We start from the raw sequence: 23,542 nt of genomic DNA on the forward strand, positions 1-23,542 counted from the left end.
TTTTACCCATGAACAGTGAAGAGGATTACACTAGAAAGTCACACAAATATTTGTATTTGAGAACATTTTGGCTACAGTGTAGATGGATGAGAGAGAATCCAGACTTGAGACAAGGAGACCAGTTAGGAGGCTATCACATTATCTAGGTAACACAGTGGCTCACACCTGTAATCCCAGCACTTTGGGAGGCCAAGGCGGGTGGATCACCTGAGGTCAGGAGTTCGAGACTAGCCTGGCCAACGTGGCGAAACCTCGTCTCTACTAAAAATACAAACATTAGTCGAGTGTCATGGCGCATGCCTGTAATCCCAGCTACTCGTGAGGCTGATGCAGGAGGATTGCTTGAACCTGGGAGGTAGAGGCTGCAGTGAGCCAAGATTGCGCCATTGGCACTCCAGCCTGGGCAACAAAATGAGACTCCGTCTCAAAAACAAAAACAAATAAACAAAAAAACAAAAAACCCAGGGTAACTGCAAGGGGATATAAAGTAGAAAACTGCACCTGGTGGCTGAGGTGGGAGGATCGCTTGAGCCCAGGAGGTCAAGTGAGCTATGATCGTGCCACTGCACTCCAGCCTGCGTGACAGAGCAAGACCATGTTTCAAAAAAAAAAAAAAAGAAAACTGGTTACCAGTCTGAAGGACAGAACATTAGGAAAGATGGTTTCCAGAATTAAATTGGCAATACTATTTCATTCTTGAAGTGCAACTTTCATTCTTTGTTGGCATACCTAAAATTCACAAAACTTCATTCATGTTGGTTGTTATTCATTTTTTCATGACATAGTAGACATGTTCTTTAGTGTTGCTTAATATCCATTTCATTACCTATCCTGATTTCCTTTTGAGGAACTGCCTCTGTCCCATTAAATAGTCTCATGCCAATCAGATGTAGCCTCTCTGGGATCTAAATTATGGGCTCCTAACCAGATTGTTCCTTCTATAAATTAGACCATATTCTAGTTTCCACAGTTGGCTTGGTTCCAGCTAAGTTCTACCCATGGACTGTGAGCTTCTGGTAATTTTTTGATGAATTACATTGGCCAGGATTCTTGGTTGCAACCACACGTGGCATGTCCAACAAGAAGTGGAAAGTTTCTTTTCTACAGAACACATTAAACACAAGACTCTAAATCACAGTTGTATAGTTAGTATAAACACTTAATCAACGCAAATCCTTGTTTATAGAACTATGCCTGTTAAATATTATTTCTAAGCAGTGAGGAAGAAATTTTATTATATATGTTCTCTAACGGAAGACAGCCAAATAGTTTAATGGTAAGAGTTTGGTTGGAAGTGAGATAGCCTAGGTTCATACCCTGGATCAAGATTATTTTCTTGGGCAAATTACTAACCTCTCAGGGCTTTAGCTTGCTTCTTCATGGGCCTAATAATAGTACTTGTCTCACAGAACTATTCTGAAGATTAAACTAAGTAATATATGTAACATACTAAGAGTACCTAACAAAAGTAAGGACCCAATGCATATTAGCTTACAGCTATAAAATAAAACTGGTTTCCAAAACATAGATAAGAAAAAACAAAATCCACAATGCAAAAACAAGACATTTTATTGAAATAATTTACCAAACAATGAAGTATGATAGGTATAATTCAATTAACACAGGCATTTTAGAAATTAAATTATATGTTAAGACAAGAGAATTCACAGATTCATAATTGTGTTAAGGAGTTCAATATCTACATTTAGAAAACAAAGTATTGTTCTCAATCACTGAAATGCTTAAATGCTTGATTCTTCAAGGAATCTTCTCGGCTGTAAAGACTTGAGAAGCTTGTCTCCTGGCCTTGAAAAGAAATTTTAAAAAACAATTTTAAGCTATAAGTCAATTAATTAGAATATGTGTTGTCATTCTAATGTAAAAAATAAAATCTGGAATTTTTTTTCAAGATAATAATGAAAATTCCTAAAGAAAAATTGCAATCTCAAACTTCTGAAATTAGGAATAAACATTTTTCCAGCCAAGGCATAAACAAAGAAAAGTCCAGATAAAGACAAAACAGTATGAAATAGAAAATGTCACTTTTTTGTGGAATAATGAGTCAAAAGTAAAATGCTGGCTCAAAGTCAGAGAGAGATGAATAAAAACAGAGAGGAGGCTAGAGGAAGACAGGGCTGTGCACAGAGAAACTTTATAAACATTATGCATATCCCTCATTATAGTCTTAAAAATGTCACTTCAAAAAAATTTTCAATGTTTGTGCTATTTTCACAACCTGAGTTCCAAATCAAGACATATCAAACCAAGCTAAATTAAAACTAAGTTAAATCAAGCTGAGAATACAAGGATGACACGATGGAAAATTTACGAATATAGTGGGGTAACTTTAAAACTGCATATCATAATGTGAAAAAGAATTAAGGAACATGGCTATTGCATAAATCTGTATTTACTATTTAACTGAACTGCATTAGGTGATATTGTCTAAAATAAATCCTTTCACCTAAACAATTGCTCCAACATCTAGAACAGAGTCTGAAATTAGTAGACACTCAAAACATATCTATGGCAGAAATGTCTTATGGTAATTATAAGACTCTAGTGGCCAAGATTAAAAAAAAATTTTGAAAACCAATCACTCTCTTTCTATAATAGTTGCATGATTATTAAAAGATCAGAACTAATCATAAGTACAAATATGAAGAACAAAACATAAAATGCAGTTATAAATATGTATATTTTGGGATACCATAAACTATCATATTTGTTTTTAATCCTACAATTTAAAAAATTGTAGTTATTGCTTTGAAGAAATACTTTTTAAAAATGAGTTATAAAAGCTAATATGAAATAAAAGTGAAATCACTATTTTGTCCTTTAAATAAAGCTGCAGACTTTTACCTGATGATCTGCAAAACACTTGGCACATTAATATTGGCTGAATTCCTACAGTATAAAGTACTGTTAAAAAGGACAGAATAACTATAAGAAACAGATGCTAAAAAAAGTTATATTAAATTAGTAAGATTAAATTTTTTTCATTTTTCAAAATGTAATATCTTTTCAAAAAGAAATGTGAAATTGTTCATACAAAAGCTCAGCAAACATGACTATGAGGTTTTGTATCCTTACAGAAGAGGCAATATAGGGCTCCAGATGCAAACTGCCTAAATTGGAATCCTGACTCTCTATTTAGCAGTTGTGCTACCTTAGGAATACAATTTCTCTCTGCCTCAGTATCCTCTTTTATAAAATGGAGATTAATAATGGTGTCTACTTTATAGGGCTGTTGTGTGGATTAAATTAGTTAACATATGTAATGTGCTTAGGATAGGATAGCCCATAGTACAGAATAAGCATTAGACAAGTGTTATTTCAATCTATTATAATTAAATCTTATTATATTTATTATTATTATTCCTTTTCTACCTGGCAGTGTTATACATTGTTAGCCAAGTTACGATTCTTACAGTTAAAGCACAGCTACTGTCCATGACTTAGAAAACTAGAACATCAAATGCACAGTGCAGAAAGCACATTTTTAGTATTCTAATCCCACAAACAACTCCATTTCCAAAACCAGAAAGATAACAGCCAACTAAAATGTTCAGCAAGACTCCACAGTAATACTTAACCACACCTATGCTCTCGAATGTGTACACTGGTGAGCAAGTGTCTTGGTATTTTACAATAATTGAAACAAACCTAACTTTATCTAGACAAATTAATGATAGGGTTAAAAAAATTAATGTGGCCGGGCACGGTGGCTCACGCCTGTAATCCCAGCACTTTGGTAGGCCAAGGCGGGTGTATCATCAGAAGTTGGGAGTTCAACATCAGCCTGGCTAACATGGTGAAACCCCATCTCTACTAAATATACAAAATTAGCTGGGCGTGGTGGCACATGCCTGTAATCCCAACTACTTGGGAGACTGAGGCAGGAGAATCACTTGAACTGGGGAGGGAGGCAGAGGTTGCAGTGGGCTGGGGTCAAGCCACTGCACTCCAGCTTGGGTGACAGAGTGAGAGTCGGTCTCCAAAAAAAAAAAAAAAAAAAAATCCTTGCCTTTGTATCCCATGTTATGAGATTGAAAAGATTATTCTAGCTCTATTATTTCAAAAACTTACAGTCCTTTCCCCCATGATCCCATTATTCTCCATAAATGTTTGTCTCTAGTCTTCAGTAACTTTTCTCTTTAGAGGGAAATAAATCAATGTGAAGTATTTTGGAGCTTTTTTTTCTTAATTTAGGGCTTACGCATTTTCTACACTTGATGTGCTATCATATAGCTTCAGTTCACACCAAGTGGAAATTTTTCAATTCCTAGGAATTTTTCTATAATATTACGTTTCCCCCTGATGGTGTAGTAGCTAGGATTCAATTCCTAGGAATTTTTCTGGAATATTGTGCTCATCACTTAACTGCAAGGAATAAAGACAAGAGGAAATTCTAATGAAGTTAAATTCTAGAAATGTGAATATCCAATAAGCCCAAGTGCATAAAATAGAGCCTTAGGAGTCAAAAGAATCATATTTTAATAAACCATAATTATAAGGCCAATATGAGTTAGGTCTCCTTGGATTAAGTTAGGTTTTCTTACTATACGTTTACATTATTCATCGCTCACCTGACATTAAAAATTAAATATTATAAAATTAAACACTTTTGGAGGAGGAGGAGCCAAGATGGCCGAATAGGAACAGCTCTGGTCTACAGCTCCCAGCATGAGTGACACAGAAGACGGGTGATTTCTGCATTTCCATCTGAGGTACCGGGTTCATCTCACAAGGGAGTGCCAGACAGTGGGCGCAGGACAGTGGGTGCAGCACACCATGCGCCAGACGAAGCAGGGTGAGGCATTGCCTCACTCGGGAAGCGCAAGGGGTCAGGGAGTCCCCTTTCCTGGTCAAGGAAAGGGGTGACAGGCGGCACCTGGAACATCGGGCCACTCCCACCCGAATACTGCGCTTTTCCGACGGGCTTAGGAAATGGCGCACCAGGAGATTATATCCTGCACCTGGCTCGGAGGGTCCTATGCCCACGGAGTCTCCCTGATTGCTAGCACAGCAGTCTGAGATCAAACTGCAAGGCGGCAGCAAGGCTGCAGGAGGGGTGCCCGCCATTGCCCAGGCTCGCTTAGGTAAACAAAGCAGCCGGGAAACTTGAACTGGGTGGAGCCCACCACAGCTCAAGGAGGCCTGCCTGCCTCTGTAGGCTCCACCTCTGGGGGCAGGGCACAGACAAACAAAAAGACAGCAGTAACCTCTGCAGACTTAAATGTCCCTGTCTGACAGCTTTGAGGAGAGCAGTGGTTCCCCCAGCACACAGCTGGAGATCTGAGAATGGGCAGACTGCCTCCTCAAGTGGGTCCCTGACCCCTGACCCCCGAGCAGCCTAACTGGGAGGCATCCCCCAGTAGGGGCAGACTGACACCTCACACGGCCGGGTACTCCTCTGAGACAAAACTTCCAGAGGAACGATCAGACAGCAGCATTCGCAGTTCACGAAAATCCGCTGTTCTGCAGCCACTGCTGCTGATACCCAGGCAAACGGTCTGAAGTGGACCTCTAGCAAACTCCAACAGACCTGCAGCTGAGGGTCCTGTCTGTTAGAAGGAAAACTAACAAACAAAAGGACATCCACACCAAAAACCCATCTGTACATCACCATCATCAAAGACCAACAGTAGATAAAACCACAAAGATGGGGAAAAAACAGAGCAGAAAAACTGGAAACTCTAAAAAGCAGAGCGCCTCTCCTCCTCCAAAGGAACGCAGTTCCTCACCAGCAACGGAACAAAGCTGGACGGAGAATGACTTTGACAAGTTGAGAGAAGAAGGCTTCAGACAATCAAACTACTCCGAGCTACAGGATGAAATTCAAACCACAGGCAAAGAAGTTAAAAACTTTGAAAAAAATTTAGACGAATGTATAACTAGAATAACCAATACAGAGAAGTGCTTAAAGGAGCCAATGGAGCTGAAAGCCAAGGCTCGAGAACTACGTGAAGAATGCAGAAGCCTCAGGAGCCAGTGCGATCAGCTGGAAGAAAGGGTACTAGTGATGGAAGACGAAATGAATGAAATGAGCGAGAAGGGAAGTTTAGAGAAAAAAGAATAGAAAGAAACGAACAAAGCCTCCAAGAAATATGGGACTATGTGAAAAGACCAAATCTACGTCTCATTGGTGTACCTGAAAGTGACGGGGAGAATGGAACCAAGTTGGAAAACACTCTGCAGGATATTATCCAGGAGAACTTCCCCAATCTAGCAAGGCAGGCCAACATTCAGATTCAGGAAATACAGAGAGTGCCACAAAGATACTCCTCGAGAAGAGCAACTCCAAGACACATAATTGTCAGATTTACCAAAGCTGAAATGAAGGAAAAAATGTTAAGGGCAGCCAGAGAGAAAGGTCGGGTTACCCACAAAGGGAAGCCCATCAGACTAACAGCGGATCTCTCGGCAGAAACCCTACAAGCCAGAAGAGAGTGGGGGCCAATATTCAACATTCTTAAAGAAAAGAATTTTCAACCCAGAATTTCATATCCAGCCAAACTAAGCTTCACAAGTGAAGGAGAAATAAAATACTTTACAGACAAGCAAACGCTGAGAGATTTTGTCACCACCAGGCCTGCCCTAAAAGAGCTCCTGAAGGAAGCACTAAACATGGAAAGGCACAACCGGTACCAGCCGCTGCAAAATCATGCCAAAATGTAAAGACCATCGAGACTAGGAAGAAACTGCATCAACTAACGAGCAAAATCACCAGCTAACATAATAATGACAGGATCAAATTCACACATAACAATATTAACTTTAAATGTAAATGGACTAAATGCTCCAATTAAAAGACACAGACTGGCAAATTGGATAAAGAGTCAAGACCCATCAGTGTGCTGTATTCAGGAAACCCATCTCACGTGCAGAGACACACATAGGCTCAAAATAAAAGGATGGAGGAAGATCTACCAAGCAAATGGAAAACAAAAAAAGGCAGGGGTTGCAATCCTAGTCTCTGATAAAACAGACTTTAAATCAACAAAGATCAAAAGAGACAAAGAAGGCCATTACATAATGGTAAAGGGATCAATTCAACAAGAAGAGCTAACTATCCTAAATATATACGCACCCAATACAGGAGCACCAAGATTCATAAAGCAAGTCCTGAGTGACCTACAAAGAGACTTAGACTCCCACACAATAATAATGGGAGACTTTAACACCCCACTGTCAACATTAGACAGATCAACGAGACAGAAAGTTAACAAGGATACCCAGGAATTGAACTCAGCTCTGCACCAAGCGGACCTAATAGACATCTACAGAACTCTCCACCCCAAATCAACAGAATATACATTTTTTTCAGCACCACACCACACCTATTCCAAAATTGACCACATATTTGGAAGTAAAGCTCTCCTCAGCAAATGTAAAAGAACAGAAATTATAACAAACTGTGTCTCAGACCACAGTGCAAGCAAACTAGAACTCAGGATTAAGAAACTCACTCAAAACCACTCAACTACATGGAAACTGAACAACCTGCTCCTGAATGAGTACTGGGTACATAACGAAATGAAGGCAGAAATAAAGATGCTCTTTGAAAAGAACGAGAACAAAGACACAACATAACACAATCTCTGGGACACATTCAAAGCAGTGTGTAGAGGGAAATTTATAGCACTAAATGCCCACAAGAGAAAGCAGGAAAGATCCAAAATTGACACCCTAACATCACAATTAAAAGAACTAGAAAAGCAAGAGCCAACACATTCAAAAGCTAGCAGGAGGCAAGAAATAACTAAAATCAGAGCAGAACTGAAGGAAATAGAGACATAAAAAACCCTTCAAAAAATTAATGAATTCAGGAGCCGGTTTTTTGAAAGGATCAACAAAATTGATAGACCGCTAGCAAGACTAATAAAGAAAAAAAGAGAGAAGAATCAAATAGACGCAATAAAAAATGATAAAGGGGATATCACCACCGATCCCACAGAAATACAAACTACCATCAGAGAATACTACAAACACCTCTACACAAATAAACTAGAAAATCTAGAAGAAATGGATAAATTCCTCGACACATACACCCTCCCAAGACTAAATCAGGAAGAAGTTGAATCTCTGAATAGACCAATAACAGGATCTGAAATTGTGGCAATAATCAATAGCTTACCAACCAAAAAGAGTCCAGGACCAGATGGATTCACAGCCGAATTCTACCAGAGGTACAAGGAGGAACTGGTACCATTCCTTCTGAAACTATTCCGATCAACAGAAAAAGAGGGAATCCTCCCTAACTCATTTTATGAGGCCAGCATCATCCTGATACCAAAGCCTTGCAGAGACACAACCAAAAAAGAGAATTTTAGACCAATATCCTTGATGAACATTGATGCAAAAATCCTCAATAAAATACTGGCAAATCGAATCCAGCAGCACATCAAAAACCTTATCCACCATGATCAAGTGGGCTTCATCCCTGGGATGCAAGGCTGGTTCAATATACGCAAACCAATAAATGTAATCCAGCATATAAACAGAACCAAAGACAAAAACCACATGATTATCTCAATAGATGCAGAAAAGGCCTTTGACAAAATTCAACAACCCTTCATGCTAAAAACTCTCAATAAATTAGGTATTCATGGGATGTATCTCAAAATAATAAGAGCTATCTATGACAAACCCACAGCCAATATCATACTGAATGGGCAAAAACTGGAAGCATTCCCTTTGAAAACTGGCACAAGACAGGGATGCCCTCTCTCACCGCTCCTATTCAACATACTGTTGGAAGTTCTGGCCAGGGCAATTAGGCAGGAGAAGGAAATAAAGGGTATTCAATTAGGAAAAGAGGAAGTCAAATTGTCCCTGTTTGCAGATGACATGATTGTACATCTAGAAAACCCCACTGTCTCAGCCCAAAATCTCCTTAAGCTGATAAGCAACTTCAGCAAAGTCTCAGGATACAAAATCAACGTACAAAAATCACAAGCATTCTTACACACCAATAACAGACAAACAGAGAGCCAAATCATGAGTGAACTCCCATTCACAATTGCTTCAAAGAGAATAAAATATCTAGGAATCTAACTTACAAGGGACGTGAAGGACCTCTTCAAGGAGAACTACAAACCACCGCTCAATGAAATAAAAGAGGATACAAACAAATGGAAGAACATTCTATGCTCATGGGTAGGAAGAATCAATATCGTGAAAATGGCCATACTGCCCAAGGTAATTTATAGATTCAATGCCATCCCCATCAAGCTACCAATGACTTTCTTCACAGAATTGGAAAAAACTACTTTAAAGTTCATATGGAACCAAAAAAGAGTCCGCATCGCCAAGTCAATCCTAAGCCAAAAGAACAAAGCTGGAGGTATCACACTACCTGACTTCAAACTATACTACAAGGCTACAGTAACCAAAACAGCATGGTACTGGTACCAAAACAGAGATATAGATCAATGGAACAGATCAGAGCCCTCAGAAATACTGCCGCATATCTACAACTATCTGATCTTTGACAAACCTGAGAAAAACAAGCAATGGGGAAAGGATTTCCTATTTAATAAATGGTGCTGGGAAAACTGGCGGCCATATGTAGAAAGCTGAAACTCGATCCCTTCCTTACACCTTATACAAAAATTAATTGAAGATGGATTAAAGACTTCAATGTTAGACATAAAACCATAAAAACCCTAGAAGAAAACCTAGGCATTACCATTCAGCACATAGGCATGGGCAAGGACTTCATGTCTAAAACACCAAAAGCATTGGCAACAAAAGCCAAAATTGACAAATGGGAGCTAATTAAACTACAGAGCTTCTGCACAGCAAGAGAAACTACCATCAGAGTGAACAGGCAACCTACAAAATGGGAGAAAATTTTCACAACCTACTCATCTGACAAAGGGCTAATATCCAGAATCTACAGTGAACTCAAACAAATGTACAAGAAAAAAACAAACAACCCCATCAAAAAGTGGGCAAAGGATATGAACAGACACTTCTCAAAAGAAGACATTTATGCAGCCAAAAGACTCATGAAAAAATGCTCATCATCACTGGCCATCAGAGAAATGCAAATCAAAACCACAATGAGATATCATCTCACACCAGTTAGAATGGCAATCATTAAAAAGTCAGGAAACAACAGGTGCTGGAGAGGATGTGGAGAAATAGGAACACTTTTACACTGTTGGTGGGACTGTAAACTAGTTCAACCATTGTGGAAGTCAGTGTGGCGATTCCTCAGGGATCTAGAACTAGAAATACCATTTGACCCAGCCATCCCATTACTGGGTATATACCCAAAGGACTATGAATCATGCTGCTATAAAGACACATGCACACGTATGTTTATTGCTGCACTATTCACAATAGCAAAGACTTGGAACCAACCCAAATGTCCAACAATGATAGACTGGATTAAGAAAATGTGGCACATATATACCATGGAATACTATGCAGCCATAAAAAATGATGAGTTCATGTCCTTTGTAGGGACATGGATGAAATTGGAAATCATCCTTCTCAGTAAACTATCGCAAGAACAAAAAACCAAACACCGCATGTTCTCACTCATAGATGGGAACTGAACAATGAGAACACATGGACACAGGAAGGGGAACATCACACTCTGGGGACTGTTGTGGGGTGGGGGGAGTGGGGAGGGATAGCATTAGGAGATATACCTAATGCTAAATGACGATTTAATGGGTGCAGCACACCATCATGGCACATGTATACATATGTAACTAACCTGCACATTGTGCACATGTACCCTAAAACTTAAAGTATGATAATAATAATAATAATAAATAATAATAAAAAAAGAAGAAGAAGAAGAAAGAGGAGGAGGAGGTGGAAAGAAAAAATCAGCTCATGAATGATATCAAGACAGGAAACGGGCATTTAATGACTACTGTTTTGCAAGGGATTCAGACATTCCTACAAGGCTAAATTGTAAGGTTGATGAAAACATCATTTAAGATGTAGCCTATCATAATTATTTGTACAAAAGTATTTTTGAAAGCTTTATTAAGTTTTAATTAACATACAGTAAACTGCACATATTTAAAATGCAAAAAAAATTAAATTAAATTAAATTAAACACTTTTATGAAGCTCTAAGTATAAAAAGTCATTAAAGTACCATTTCAAATATAAATATGTTCATTCCAGAAATTAAAAACATATAAAATCAAATGGCTTTTCCAAGTTAATGAAACAGAATAAGGTGCTAAGGAATACAAAGTGGGCTAGGCACGGTGGCTCACGCCTGTAATCCCAACACTTTGGGAGGCTGAGGTGGGCAGATCGCTTGAGCCTAGGAGTTTGAGATCAGCCTGGGCACCAAGGTGAAACCCCGTCTCTACAAAAAATACAAAAATTAGCCAGGTGTGGTGGCATGTGCCTGTAGTCCCAGCTACTTGGGAGGCTGAGGCAGGAGGATCGCTTGAGCCTGGGAGGTCAAGGCTGTAGTGAGTCATGATTGCATGCCACTGCACTCAGGCCTGGTCAACAGAGTGAGACCCTGTCTCCAAAAAAAAAAAAAAAAAAAAAAAAACAGAAAAAAAGAACAAGAATAGAAAAAAAAGAAAAAAGTGATAACACTGATTTTAAACTAAAAGTTTTAAACTTTTAAGTTCATCTCATTCAAACTTCACATATAAATATTTAGATACTTACAAGTTTCTCCTCTAGAGAAAGAGCACCCTCTACTGCCAATATCTGGTATTGCTTATGTTTTAAATTTCCCATAGATTTCCGAAGTTGCTTGAGACTGCTAGCCTCTATGTCTTGCTTTAATAATTTCTGCATTTCTCGAGAAGGACATCCAGGATCAAATATTAGTAAGCATAATGTTCGGTTTTTTTTCTCTTCAATTCCAATAACAGTTCGACTGTGACCTATCAAAAGATTTTTAAGTTATACATATGTCACATCTATTTACAGTTATACAAATAGTCTCTGTATGTATGTTGTGTGAGCATATGTGTGTTTAGAATATAAATACAGTCAGACTCTGACACATATGTATCTGAGTTCTCCTAAGACATAAGAGTTTAGTTCTACTTCAGTTTTTTCATTTAACTTTAGTTTTCTAAAGGCTTCATTACCAAAAAAAAAATTTTTATTCTGCCAAATATTTTACTTTTCCTTTCCCAATCCTTTGATCCTTCTTATTCAAATTATCTCAAATGAAAGAACAAAAACTGTTCTAGAACAAAACTCTCATGATTCCAAAAGGTAAACAAAAGTAAACCTATAAATGCTAGAATATCAGTGGAGGGAGCTTAATCTCTTATAGTTTATATTCCTAAACAATGAAATTCCTAACATTTACTTCTGTTTATTCCTGTCAATCCAAACCATCATTCATAATTTACCAAGTATCTATGTGCCGGGTACTACTCCAAGCACGAAGGTATATAACAGCAAACAAAACAGACAAACGTGCCTGTGTTCTTGGAACTTATATTCTAATAGGAAGAGATACTCTATAAATGAGGTAAATAAGTGAAGAAAATGCCAGTGGTGGGATGCTGGGATGAGTTGTACGTGTTTTTGACACAGCCTCACTCCGCCGCCCAGGCTGGAGTGCAGTGGCAGAATCATGGCTCACTATAGCCCCCAACTCCAAGGCTCAAGTGACCCTCCCGCCTCAGCCTCCTGAGTAGCTAGGACTACAGGCATGTGCCACCACACCTGGCTAATTTTCTTATGTTTTTGTAGAGACAGGGTCTCACTATGTCACTCAGGCTGGTCTCAAACTGCTGGGCTCAAGCAATCCTCCTGCTTTGGCCTCCTCTGAAAGTGCTAGGATTACAGGCATGAGTCACCATGCCTGGCCTTGAGTTCTACTTTTAAGGTAAGGTAAGGTCAGGGAAGGCCTCACTCAAGTGACATGTGGGTAAAGACCCAAGAAGGTAAGGGATGAACAATGAAGGACAAGTGAACTAAACACAGAAAACAAGAAGTGCAAAAGGTCCTGAAGATGTCAGGAATATCAGTCTTAATTACCCAATGAAGTATTGTAGAAATATCAATCTTAATTACCTAAGAAAGTATTGTACTGTCAAAGGAGCTCCGAAAAATTAAACAGATTAATGTCATAATACTCCCTGCTATTATCAGACCAGCCTGGCCAACATGGTGAAACCCCGTTTCTACTAAAAATACAAAAATTAGCCAGGTATGGTGGCAGGTGCCTGTAATCCCAGCTACTCAGGAGGCTGAGGCATGAGAATCACTTGAACCTGGAAGGTGGAGGTTGCAGCGAGCCAAGATTGCACCACTGCACTCCAGCCTGAGCAACAGAGTGAGACTCTGTCTAAAAAAACAAACAAACAAAAAGCCTTAACCTGTCCGAAAGCAACAATTTGTTATCTTATAAACAACACTGTCAAATATGAGTTATATTAATACTAACCTTGATGCTGAAGATAGATAGGAGGTTTAGATGTACACACTACCTTTGGACTCCCTTCTCCCTCTGAAGAATAATAGTTCAATATCCATTCAAATAAGCGAGGGTGTGTACCCAAAGGACCAGTTGATTTGTGAAAATCAACAATATGACACCTATTAAAAATTGACAAAATGCACATTTAAAGGGCATTTTAAAATATTTTCATCGATGGAGTTATCAAATACAACAAATTCTTAGTTCAGAACTAACTGTTTCTAGCCATTACTTTCCTATAAAAGAAGAAAAGTAAATATAAATTTTTATTACTTATCTAAAAAACTCCTTTTTGTGGGGGATAACTATTTAACAATTCTCCCTATTTAACTATTTAACTATTCCTCTAACTAGCTAACTATTTAAATAACTTCATAATAAGTCTGCTGACTAACCTAAAGGTTACAAACATTCTCTGATATATAAAATCTCCATGAATAGTAAATAATGACCATACTTGATTTTTAAAAAGTCATCTACACATAATTTTTTCACAGCTTTTATTCTAGTTTCTAACCCTGATGATCAGAAGCTGATTTCTGATTTTAATTCCTCAGTAGCCATTGGTATATATGAAATAGATCCTAAATACTTTTCCTGTCGGTCTCTCAAATCTCTATAACAGAAAATACTTGTAAATCATAGAAAAATGTGTGTGTACTCACATCTATACATCTATCTCCTATTTGCCACCAGACCACCGTGGTATTCTTCCTTCAAGAGGAAGTCACCCTTGAATAAACATTTTTTTAACCAGAAACACTGTTTATACTACTCAACAACTGTTTTTAAAAGGTCGGGTACAACTAAAAGCATTTGATAGCTTTATCATCACTTTAAACTACAGCACAGATATCCTGTTCTTGTTTCTCTTGGCAATAAAATCTCTAAAACATCCAAATTGCTAACCTCAGCCTCAGCAAATTTAATGCTGGTAACTTACAGTTGGTTACTGGGTTTTAAGTGCTCAAATAAACTTCTGGATAAACCATTTAAAAAGAATGTTTTGGGGTTAGCAGTTTGCATATTTACATTTAGAATACTAATTAAACAGTACCCTACAGAGTATAACTCATAGAGAGAGCAACAGAAAGACATGTAAATAACTACTAAACACATTCAGGATATATTAATAAAAAAGCTTTCTAAATTATTTAAGGTACCAAGAAAGAAGCTGGACAAAAATTACGGCTGGGTGCAGTGGCTCACGCCTGTGATCCCAGTACTTTGAGAGGCCAAGGCGGGTGGATCGCTTGAGCCTAGGAGTTCAAGACCAGCCTGGACAACATGGCGAAACCCCATCTCTACTAAAAATGCAGAAAAAAAAAAATTAGCCAGGCACGGTGGCACATGCCTGTAATCCCAGCTACTCAGGAGGCAGAGGCACAAGAATCACTTAAGCCTGGGAGGCAGGGGTTGCAGTGAGCCAAGATCGCGCCACTGCACTCTGGTCTGGGTGACAGACTGGAGACAGACTCTGTCTCAAAAAAAAAAAAAAAAGAAAAAGAAAAAAATTACTTTAAAACTCAAAACATGATAGAGTATAAATAATCTCAAAGTGTGAATAGATTGGCAAAAAGAAAAAGGAGAAAAGCAGAAATAAATTTAGAGGGCATTAAAATAGTTCTTTAAATAATTCAAGAAAGTTATTATACATACACACAACATTAGTTTTTCTACGTCAATGAAAGAAATATTTTTATTTCTGAATCTAATCAATCAATGTGGTAAAAAGAATGTGATACACTGGTTAAATAACTTAGAAACAAACATAAAAGAAAATATAAAGCCATAAAGCTTAACGCAAACATTCCATTAAACACGATCACAGACATCTATCTCTATTTCCTCTTAAAAACCCAATGACATAATACTGAAGGAAAAAATGATTTAAACACCCAAGGACAAAGAGAATGGGAATAGACAGGAAAAGAGCTCACATCTTCAGAAAATGGAAAGCACCACAGAGAACATACAAAAGTAAATAAAAGAAAATGGAGACCGTATGTTTCAAAATCAGAGAGAGAGGCTGAAAGCTTAGAAGCACAAGGTTTGAGAACAGTGGGGCTAAAAATATGAGATTAATTAAAAGTTTGCTTAGAAGGCAAATCACACCTTAACTCTCCCCTCCACTAATGTAGGAACTCTAGGTAAGAGAGTGAAAAACTCTTCTCTGGATAACTTCTGGGAAAAGATCTCTCTATATAATGATATTTGAGAGTTCACCAACCAAATAGTAACCTTCCGCCTTCCACCTAAGACTTTTAAATAAGTCTGCTAATCTGCAAGCTCTGTGCAGTCCTACAGCACTCTAATCAGCTTTTTAATGTTTCATTCTTCACTCTCTGAATGGACAACTAAGGATTTCCAAAAGTTAAAAGAAAGCCTTCAAAATAGAAAAGACTAAAACAAACAGATATGAAAAAATACTAATATCGAACAAACAAAATGCAGGCAATAGAAAGAAAACATTGGAAGAAATTTTGCAACCATAAAGAAAATGATGCTATGAAATTACCCCTTAATATAATGGGTAAAATAAAAATTTCAATACAGTAATTGGGGGATAAAGTTGAGTAAATCTAGAAAATAGAGAAAAAGCAAAGATTTTTTAAAAAGAGACATGATAAACTTAGAAGGTAAAGAAGCAGGCCGGGCGCAGTGGCTCAAGCCTGTAATCCTAGCACTTCGGGAAGCCGAGGCGGGTGGATCACCTGTGGTCAAGAGTTTCAGACTAGCCTGGCCAACATGGTGAAACCTCGTCTCCACTAAAAATACAAAAATTAGCCAGGCGTGTAGCGGAAGCCTGTAATCCCAGCTACTAGGGAGGCTGAGGCAGGGGAATCGCTTGAACCCAGGAGGCGGAGCTTGCAGTGAGCCAAGATCATGCCACTGCACTCCAGCCTGGGCAACACAGCAAAAACTCCATCTCAAAAAAAAAAAAAAAAAAAAGATTAGTTCAGTGGCCAACTATCAATAGTTCCACAAAGAAAACAGAGAGATTATAATTATCAAACAACAATAGTTAACCTCTGAAGTCATGCTGTATGCCAGTCACAGTTCTAAGTACTTTATTATCCCATTTAATTGTCTAACTACTATTAATACCTTCTTTTATCAATAGTAGACCTAAGTACAGACAAGTTCATTCATTCAGCTATTAAGTAGGAAAGCTATGAATCAAGGTTAGGCAGTCTTGCTCCAAAGTTCAAGCTCTTACCTACTATCCTAGATGGAACTAAGATCTTAGACAACTCACAATTCCAGATTCAAAGAGAAAAACAAATGCCCAACACAATGACTCAAAGCCCTACACCCCATGGTGAAATTTCATAATATCGTGAAATTATGATGGGCTAAGAGAAGGTTGGAATAACTTCCACAGAAAATAGGTTATACATTTTAAAAATGAGACTACACACACACACACACACAAAACAGTGAAAAAATGCTACATGACAATAGCTGTAGATCTAGAAGGCAAAAAGACCAGATTGGAGCAAAGAGGACAGAAGGCTCAAGCAGGATGTGTCCAAGAATAAGGAGAGCCTCAGATTACATGACAGGTAGAGTGCAAAAACTTGAGGCCATGATGTAGTCACATATTATAGTAAAAGAGAAAAGGAAACACAATTATTAACTCAAGAAAAAATTATAAATGATTTTAGAAAACAAAATCAGCAACAAGCAATATTTACACAATTGTATAATAAAATCTGACTTTATAAAATGATGTAAACTCTGATTTTAATAAAAACTAAGATTTAATCATATCAGAAGGATTGAAGGTAAACAGGTATAAGATATTAAAACAGACTATCTGAAACTCATAAACCAAGAAACAGCTATGAAAGCATACCATTTAAAAACAATGGAAGTGACAGTTGCCTCTGAGAGACAGAACTTGAGGGTAGAGAAGAGCACAAGATAGTAAATAGGTTGCTGATTTTCATTGCTACTTAATTTAGTGCTACTTAATTTTATTTTTAAACTATCTCTTTGCTAAAAAATAAAATTTTAAAAAACAAAGCTCCCCGATAAGGAAATAACATTTATTTAGGTTTTAAGGTACATACTTTACCCTTAGGGAGGTCAGGAGTATATATACTTCACATGCTCCAATCCAGGCCTTTGTTCCCTGTAACCTGTTATTAAGTTGAGAGGCCCCCTGAGGATCAAAACCTTCCTTCCATGCATCTTCAATCATAGATTGAATTTTTGGAATGCAAGGAATCGACATACCTAAAATTACACAAGCAAACATGTTACATGACCGTTAATAAAGTACTGAATAATATTTAGCAGTGTATTATGTACTCGGGGAACTTTACGGTTTTTAGGACAGTTATTCCTGACATCATCTATCATTTTCTCTTCCTCTAACCAGAATTCAGGTTTCTTATATAAATATCCACTAACTGTTAAAGCTATTAATTGTGTATGCTATATCATTCTATATCATATGTATTTTATCAGATGACAAGTTCAGAGTACTAGATTTCACATACCTTTTAAGCAATCATCATAAGCATCATTTTGTAATAATGATGAAAGTAGCATTTGGAAATTTCTGTAACCACAACCCCAACCTTTGTCGCCTAAAGATGAATGAAAGTGATCCACCACTGAAGAAAGCCACACCCGTCTCACATCTGTGGCAGCATTCTGATAATACCTATGAAGTGCTTCAATAATTCCTAAAGTAGAAAAGAGATTCAGAAGCAGTCATTATCACTTTTATATGGCTATCTCATACATTTTTAATATCAACCTCTCCTTCACGCACCATACCTAAATCCTGTTAATTCCATCTTCTTCACCTTCTTCTTGCTATAACCTTAGTTTGTGTCCTTGCTTGTTACTACAGTCCAAGTTTCCTAACACTAGCATATTATTTATTACAGTTAATTGAAATTTTCTGCATCTGCAGGGCCCAGCACATAAAGTACAACTGTTGAATGAATGTTCTTCTTGTGTCTCCATTTTATTGTATAGACTACTGGAGATCACTCAGTCTTAATCAACTTGCTCCCAATCAAAAAATATTAATAGCTCCCTATTACCAATAGTTTTAATTTTTTTTGTAATTTAAGATTTTATTTTGCAGATTTTGCAATTTTCGAAGCATGAGAATACACAAATGTTTTCATTTAAAAACTCTTGACTTCATGAATAATAAACATATCTCATACTCCAATACGCTAAATTTCAACCCTTTAGTAACATATTCCATTTTGCTATTTGGGGAGATGAATTAATTTGTTTGAGACAACAGAAGACAACTTTTCTTAAGGCAGAACAATAGGTTTAGGAATCTTATTAATAGTCTTATAAACCTAATTAGAATAGTTCTAATCTATGTTATATGAAGTCTACAGAAAGCTATCCACTGTCTTACCTTTATTTCACACTACTCCTCTTGCTGTAATTTTGGCTGTGGCCTAACTGAACACGTTAAACATAATTTGGCCCATAGAGTTTTATTAAATTTTCAAATTCAGTATTTGCTAAGTACTTTTTAATACACCTGGCACTATCTAAATGCTAAGTACAAAAAGATAAATATGATAATATCCTTTAAAATGTCATCGACCCCAACTATAACAAGTGCTATAATATGGAAAAACAAGGTGTTAGGACAAGGGACATCTGACTCGGCCCCTTTCCTGCTTTTAGTATATTCTCCTTATGTTTCAAAATTATAGATCCTTCACATGCTACTGTCTTCATAGACCCTTTTTCTGATTCTACCCTATTTTTGTGTCCCCAAGGTACCAGCAACATTCAGTCACAGAATATTATAATCCTTTGTGTATATTTACATACTCTACAGACTCTGTGAAGCCTATGGGTAGGGAGATCTTATTACATGCTGCATAACTTTCTCATAGCATGTGGCACCAAAGACAATAACTAAATTCTTTTTGCTTGAATGAAGGGTTTCCTAGAAGAAAATGGGTTTTTGTCTTTAATAAAGACAATAAAAGATCAATAAATAAAAACAGTTAAATGAACCAATAGTTGTAGCTGTGCCTTGCACCATGAAAAGGAGAAATACTGATCACTGTAACCACTTCCAAAGAACTTAGAAAGACTTGAATTCAAGAAAAACAACAATTAAAATAGTATATAACTGAGTACTAAATGTTGTAGCATGGAATGAATGGGTACCCTAGGAATTCAGAGAAAGAAAGCTAAATGTAGATTTTAATATCATAGACTTTGATGAAGAGATCAAGATTTGAGGCAGCCCTTTAAGAATGAGGTGGAGTGGGGGACAGAAAAAATAGAAAGGAAAGTAATAAACATTCTAGTACATTTTAGTATATATGTTACATATCAGATGGAGAGCAACACTGTCTTAGCAACATCATGCAACTGCTTTAGGGGGAAATTTCCTTATACTCTTTATTCCTTAGCACCTAAATCTCTTTAGATATTTTCCACAGTAAATTTATCTTCAGTTAAATTATATTCTGTTGTTAAAATTATAACAAGATTGCAGTATATAAGTGAAGACTCTTTAAATGATAGCTGCTTAAATTGACACTTGCATAATTAACGAAAAATAAAAATCTCTGCCACCAAATCACTTCTATATTACAGGACAGTGTGCTTTTTTACAGACATATTTAATATTTTCTTCCTGTATCCTAATGAATCATATCACACATCTGGAGGATGCTCTACGCTATAGTGAGAACTTTTTTACATGGAGACCCCTGAAGAAATATAAAGGCAGCCTTTAGAAACAGACTCATGGATATATGAAAATCTATAATATATAGTATCACAAATAGGTGGAGAAAATGCAGATTCAATAAATGGTAGTGAAATAAATAAGCATAATATGTACTTGCTATAAGGACTGTTATAAACAAGGAGAAAATAATCAGATTCCTATCTTCTCTCTCCTCCCTCCAACATACACATGCAAATAAATTCTGGGTGGATTTAAAATCAAAATATGAAATGCAAAATATAAATATTTGAAGAAAACATAAAGGTATATATTTGTGATCTTAAAGATGGGGGAGTTACTTAAGACACAAATAATAAATAGAAGGATTGAGAACTTTGATTACATTCAAATTCAAAACTTCTGTCTAATTAAAGGCACTATATATAACATTTAAACACAAACCACAGGCCTGAAAAAGATATTTGGATTTCATATAACTAATGAAAGAATAGTGTTCTGAATACTTAACAGACTCCTATAAATCAGTAAGAACAAACAACTCAATAGAGAATAGAGAAAGGAAGAGAACAGGTAATTCGTTCAAGAGGAAACTAACTCAGGAGTAATCCAGAAAATGCAAATTAAAACATGTATCATATCATAACCTGTTAAATAGCAAAAATTTAAAAGTGTCACCATACAATGTGTGAAATACACTGGTGTGAATGTAGATTACAAGCACTTTGGAAAACAATTCTATAATAACCTTAACAACGTTGAAGATTTGCACGCCTTTAACTTAGCATTCCAGTTCTGGATGTAATACTAGAGAAACTCCTGAAGTAGACATGTTCATAAATTATAAGAGTAGAAAACTGGAAGCAATCTAAATGTTTATCAATATGAAAACAAGATAAGTTAGCTATAATTAGCTACATCCAGTTCTGGATGTAATACTAGAGAAACTCCTGAAGTAGACATGTTCATAAATTATAAGAGTAGAAAACTGGAAACAATCTAAATGTTTATCAATATGAAAACAAGATAAGTTAGCTACAATTCATACAAGGAAATACTACACAGCAGCTAAAATGAATGAAGTAGAACTGTAAGAACCAATATATTTGAGCAAAACAATTTATAGCATACATGTTGTATCCCATTTATATATAAACACCTGCAAAATATTTTATGGAAATGTACATACATGGTAAGAGTACTAAAGCATGTATGAGACTGATAAATATCAAACTTGGGATAATAGTTCCCTTGTGGGGAGGGCAAATTAGAATTAGAAAAAGTGTACATAAAGGGCTTTGAATACCTATCAAAGGTTTTGAAGCTTTAAAAACTTTTAAGTAAATATGGCAAAACATTAAGATTCAAAAAATCTGGGTGGCAGTAACAAAGTTGTTTCCATAAAAAGTCTGTTAATATACTAATATATACAAAGAAAAAAAATTTTAATACTCGTCAGAAAAAAGCCATATTATGGGGCAAGGAAGATTTGATTAGGAATAACCAGCTGTGTAACCTTGCTTTGGCAAAGTCACTGTAACTTCTCTAAGCAACAGTGACCTCATTTGGAATATATAACAGTACAGGAGAGGATGTTTTGAGTTAAATGATACAATGTATATAGAGTTGTTAGTGTCTAAAAATGTACAAACAATAAAATAGCCAATAGCCATTTGTGGCTATCGAGAATTTGAAATGTGGCTGCCCAATTGAGTTGTGCTGTGAAGTAGAAAATACACAATGGATTTTGAAGAATGTATAAAGAATGTAAAATGTCTCAGTAATAGTTTTAATATTGATTACATGTTGAAATAATAATATCATGGATACACTGGTTTAAACTATTTAAATTAACTTCCCCTGTTCCTTTTCACTTTTTTTTGTTTTTTTTTGTTTTTTTTGAGATGGAGTTTCGCTCTTGTTGCCCAGGCTGGAGTGCAATGGCGCGATCTCGGCTCACCGCAACCTCCGCCTCCCGGGTTCAAGCGATTCTCCTGCCTCAGCCTCCCTAGTAGCTGGGATTACAGGCATGTGCCACCACGCCCAGCTAATTTTGTAATTTTTTTTTAGTAGAGATGGGATTTCTCCATGTTGGTTAGGCTAGTCTCGAACTCCCGACCTCAGGTGATCCGCCTGTCTCAGCCTCCCAAAGTGCTGCGATTACAGGCATGAGCCACCGCGCCCGGCCTCCTTTTCACTTTTGTTAATGTTGAGCCAGGAAATTTAAAATTATATACGTGGCTCACATTATATTTCTCTTAGCACTGTCTAGAGCATAGCTTTTTAAATGTCAAGTAACATAATATAAAAGTAAATTTTTAAGCGAATTATTTATCATAAAAATAATTCAGAAGTTTTAAAACAATACATTTTTAAAAAAATATTTGTGCACAGATTATGAAAATTAAGCAAAATTAAAATGATTCTGATTATTACTTCAGTGGTATAAGCAATATTAAAACAATGACTCTGATGTTTAAATACTCACCGGAAGTTTTTGTTTTTCCATCGTCAAAACCAAGAGCTAATGATTCCATCATATCAGCTTTTCTCCTATGAAATTCAGATGGAGGCATTCTTCCCCTATTTACTTCTATCTCCATATTTCGTAGTTGTTGTTGTTTGTATCCTCCAGAATTATCTAAACCATATTGTCTCTATTGAACATAAAAATAAATGACTTAATTTTTACATCCCTGTAACTCTATGAGGATGGAACCTTATTAAAATTTTATTTGGAAACATGTTGAAACATTCTGGTTTATAGACTTCATACAAGTTAACTTAAAGATTTTTACAAAAACTAATAACACACACACACACAGAAAAAAAAATTATTGACTTAATAAGCAACCACTTCTTTATAATCAATCTCCAGGGCAAGAGACTTGCTTTTCCTGTAGTAGGGAAAGCAGAGGATCCTGTCTTTCTACCTCAGGTATTGGGAGATGCAGAAGAGTTCTGAATGCGTTGCTGATTTTTTCAAGGAAACTTGTCAGTCCTTGTTATTTGGTTCCCAGTCTAGTCCATAAAGGCCTACTTAATCCATAATTCATTTAGTCAGTCATGTTACACAGTAAATGAACTATGTTTTGTACACTGGACAGAAATCTCAAATAGTATGTATAAAACTATGGAAAAATTGTCTATGGAAAAGTTTTCATGGAAACTTTTCTACAGAAAAATTTTCTGAGATCTAAACAACTAACTTGCAAAATTACATAACCTCCTTAAATATTGGAAACTTTTTGTATTGATCATGTTTTAAATTACATAAAGCATAAAAGTCTTAAGAAAAGCCAATTTTCTTTCCTATTTTGCAAGTATTGTGAGTCACCAGTGAGAAAAAAATCCTACATTAGGTCTTCCAAAGCACATTCTAAGCAACAATACTCATGTGAG

At 36.6% G+C, this 23,542-nt stretch overlaps 1 protein-coding gene across 8 annotated transcripts in view; it reads right to left on the bottom strand.

The window, feature by feature from the left end:
* Window positions 1–1,546: 1,546 nt before the first annotated feature.
* The window catches only part of ZUP1 (zinc finger containing ubiquitin peptidase 1), a 33,235-nt gene continuing 11,239 nt past the window's right edge, over window positions 1,547–23,542 (bottom strand). For 7 of the 8 annotated variants that reach the window (XM_518710.6, XM_016956211.4, XM_054686205.2 and 4 more), the window contains 6 exons: window positions 22,629–22,797; window positions 17,949–18,137; window positions 17,517–17,682; window positions 13,408–13,559; window positions 11,664–11,884; window positions 1,547–1,806 (listed from right to left, as the gene is read on the bottom strand). In XM_518710.6, the coding sequence (XP_518710.2) occupies window positions 1,759–1,806; window positions 11,664–11,884; window positions 13,408–13,559; window positions 17,517–17,682; window positions 17,949–18,137; window positions 22,629–22,797 (945 nt within the window). In that variant the 3' untranslated portion in view covers window positions 1,547–1,758. Of the gene's footprint in view, window positions 1,807–8,269; window positions 8,303–11,663; window positions 11,885–13,407; window positions 13,560–17,516; window positions 17,683–17,948; window positions 18,138–22,628; window positions 22,798–23,542 lie in introns of those variants that run through there. The other variant, XM_054686202.2, reaches the window with a different exon arrangement.

Source organism: Pan troglodytes, chromosome 5, assembly GCF_028858775.2.
Source record: "Pan troglodytes isolate AG18354 chromosome 5, NHGRI_mPanTro3-v2.0_pri, whole genome shotgun sequence".
Lineage (NCBI taxonomy): Eukaryota > Metazoa > Chordata > Mammalia > Primates > Hominidae > Pan > Pan troglodytes.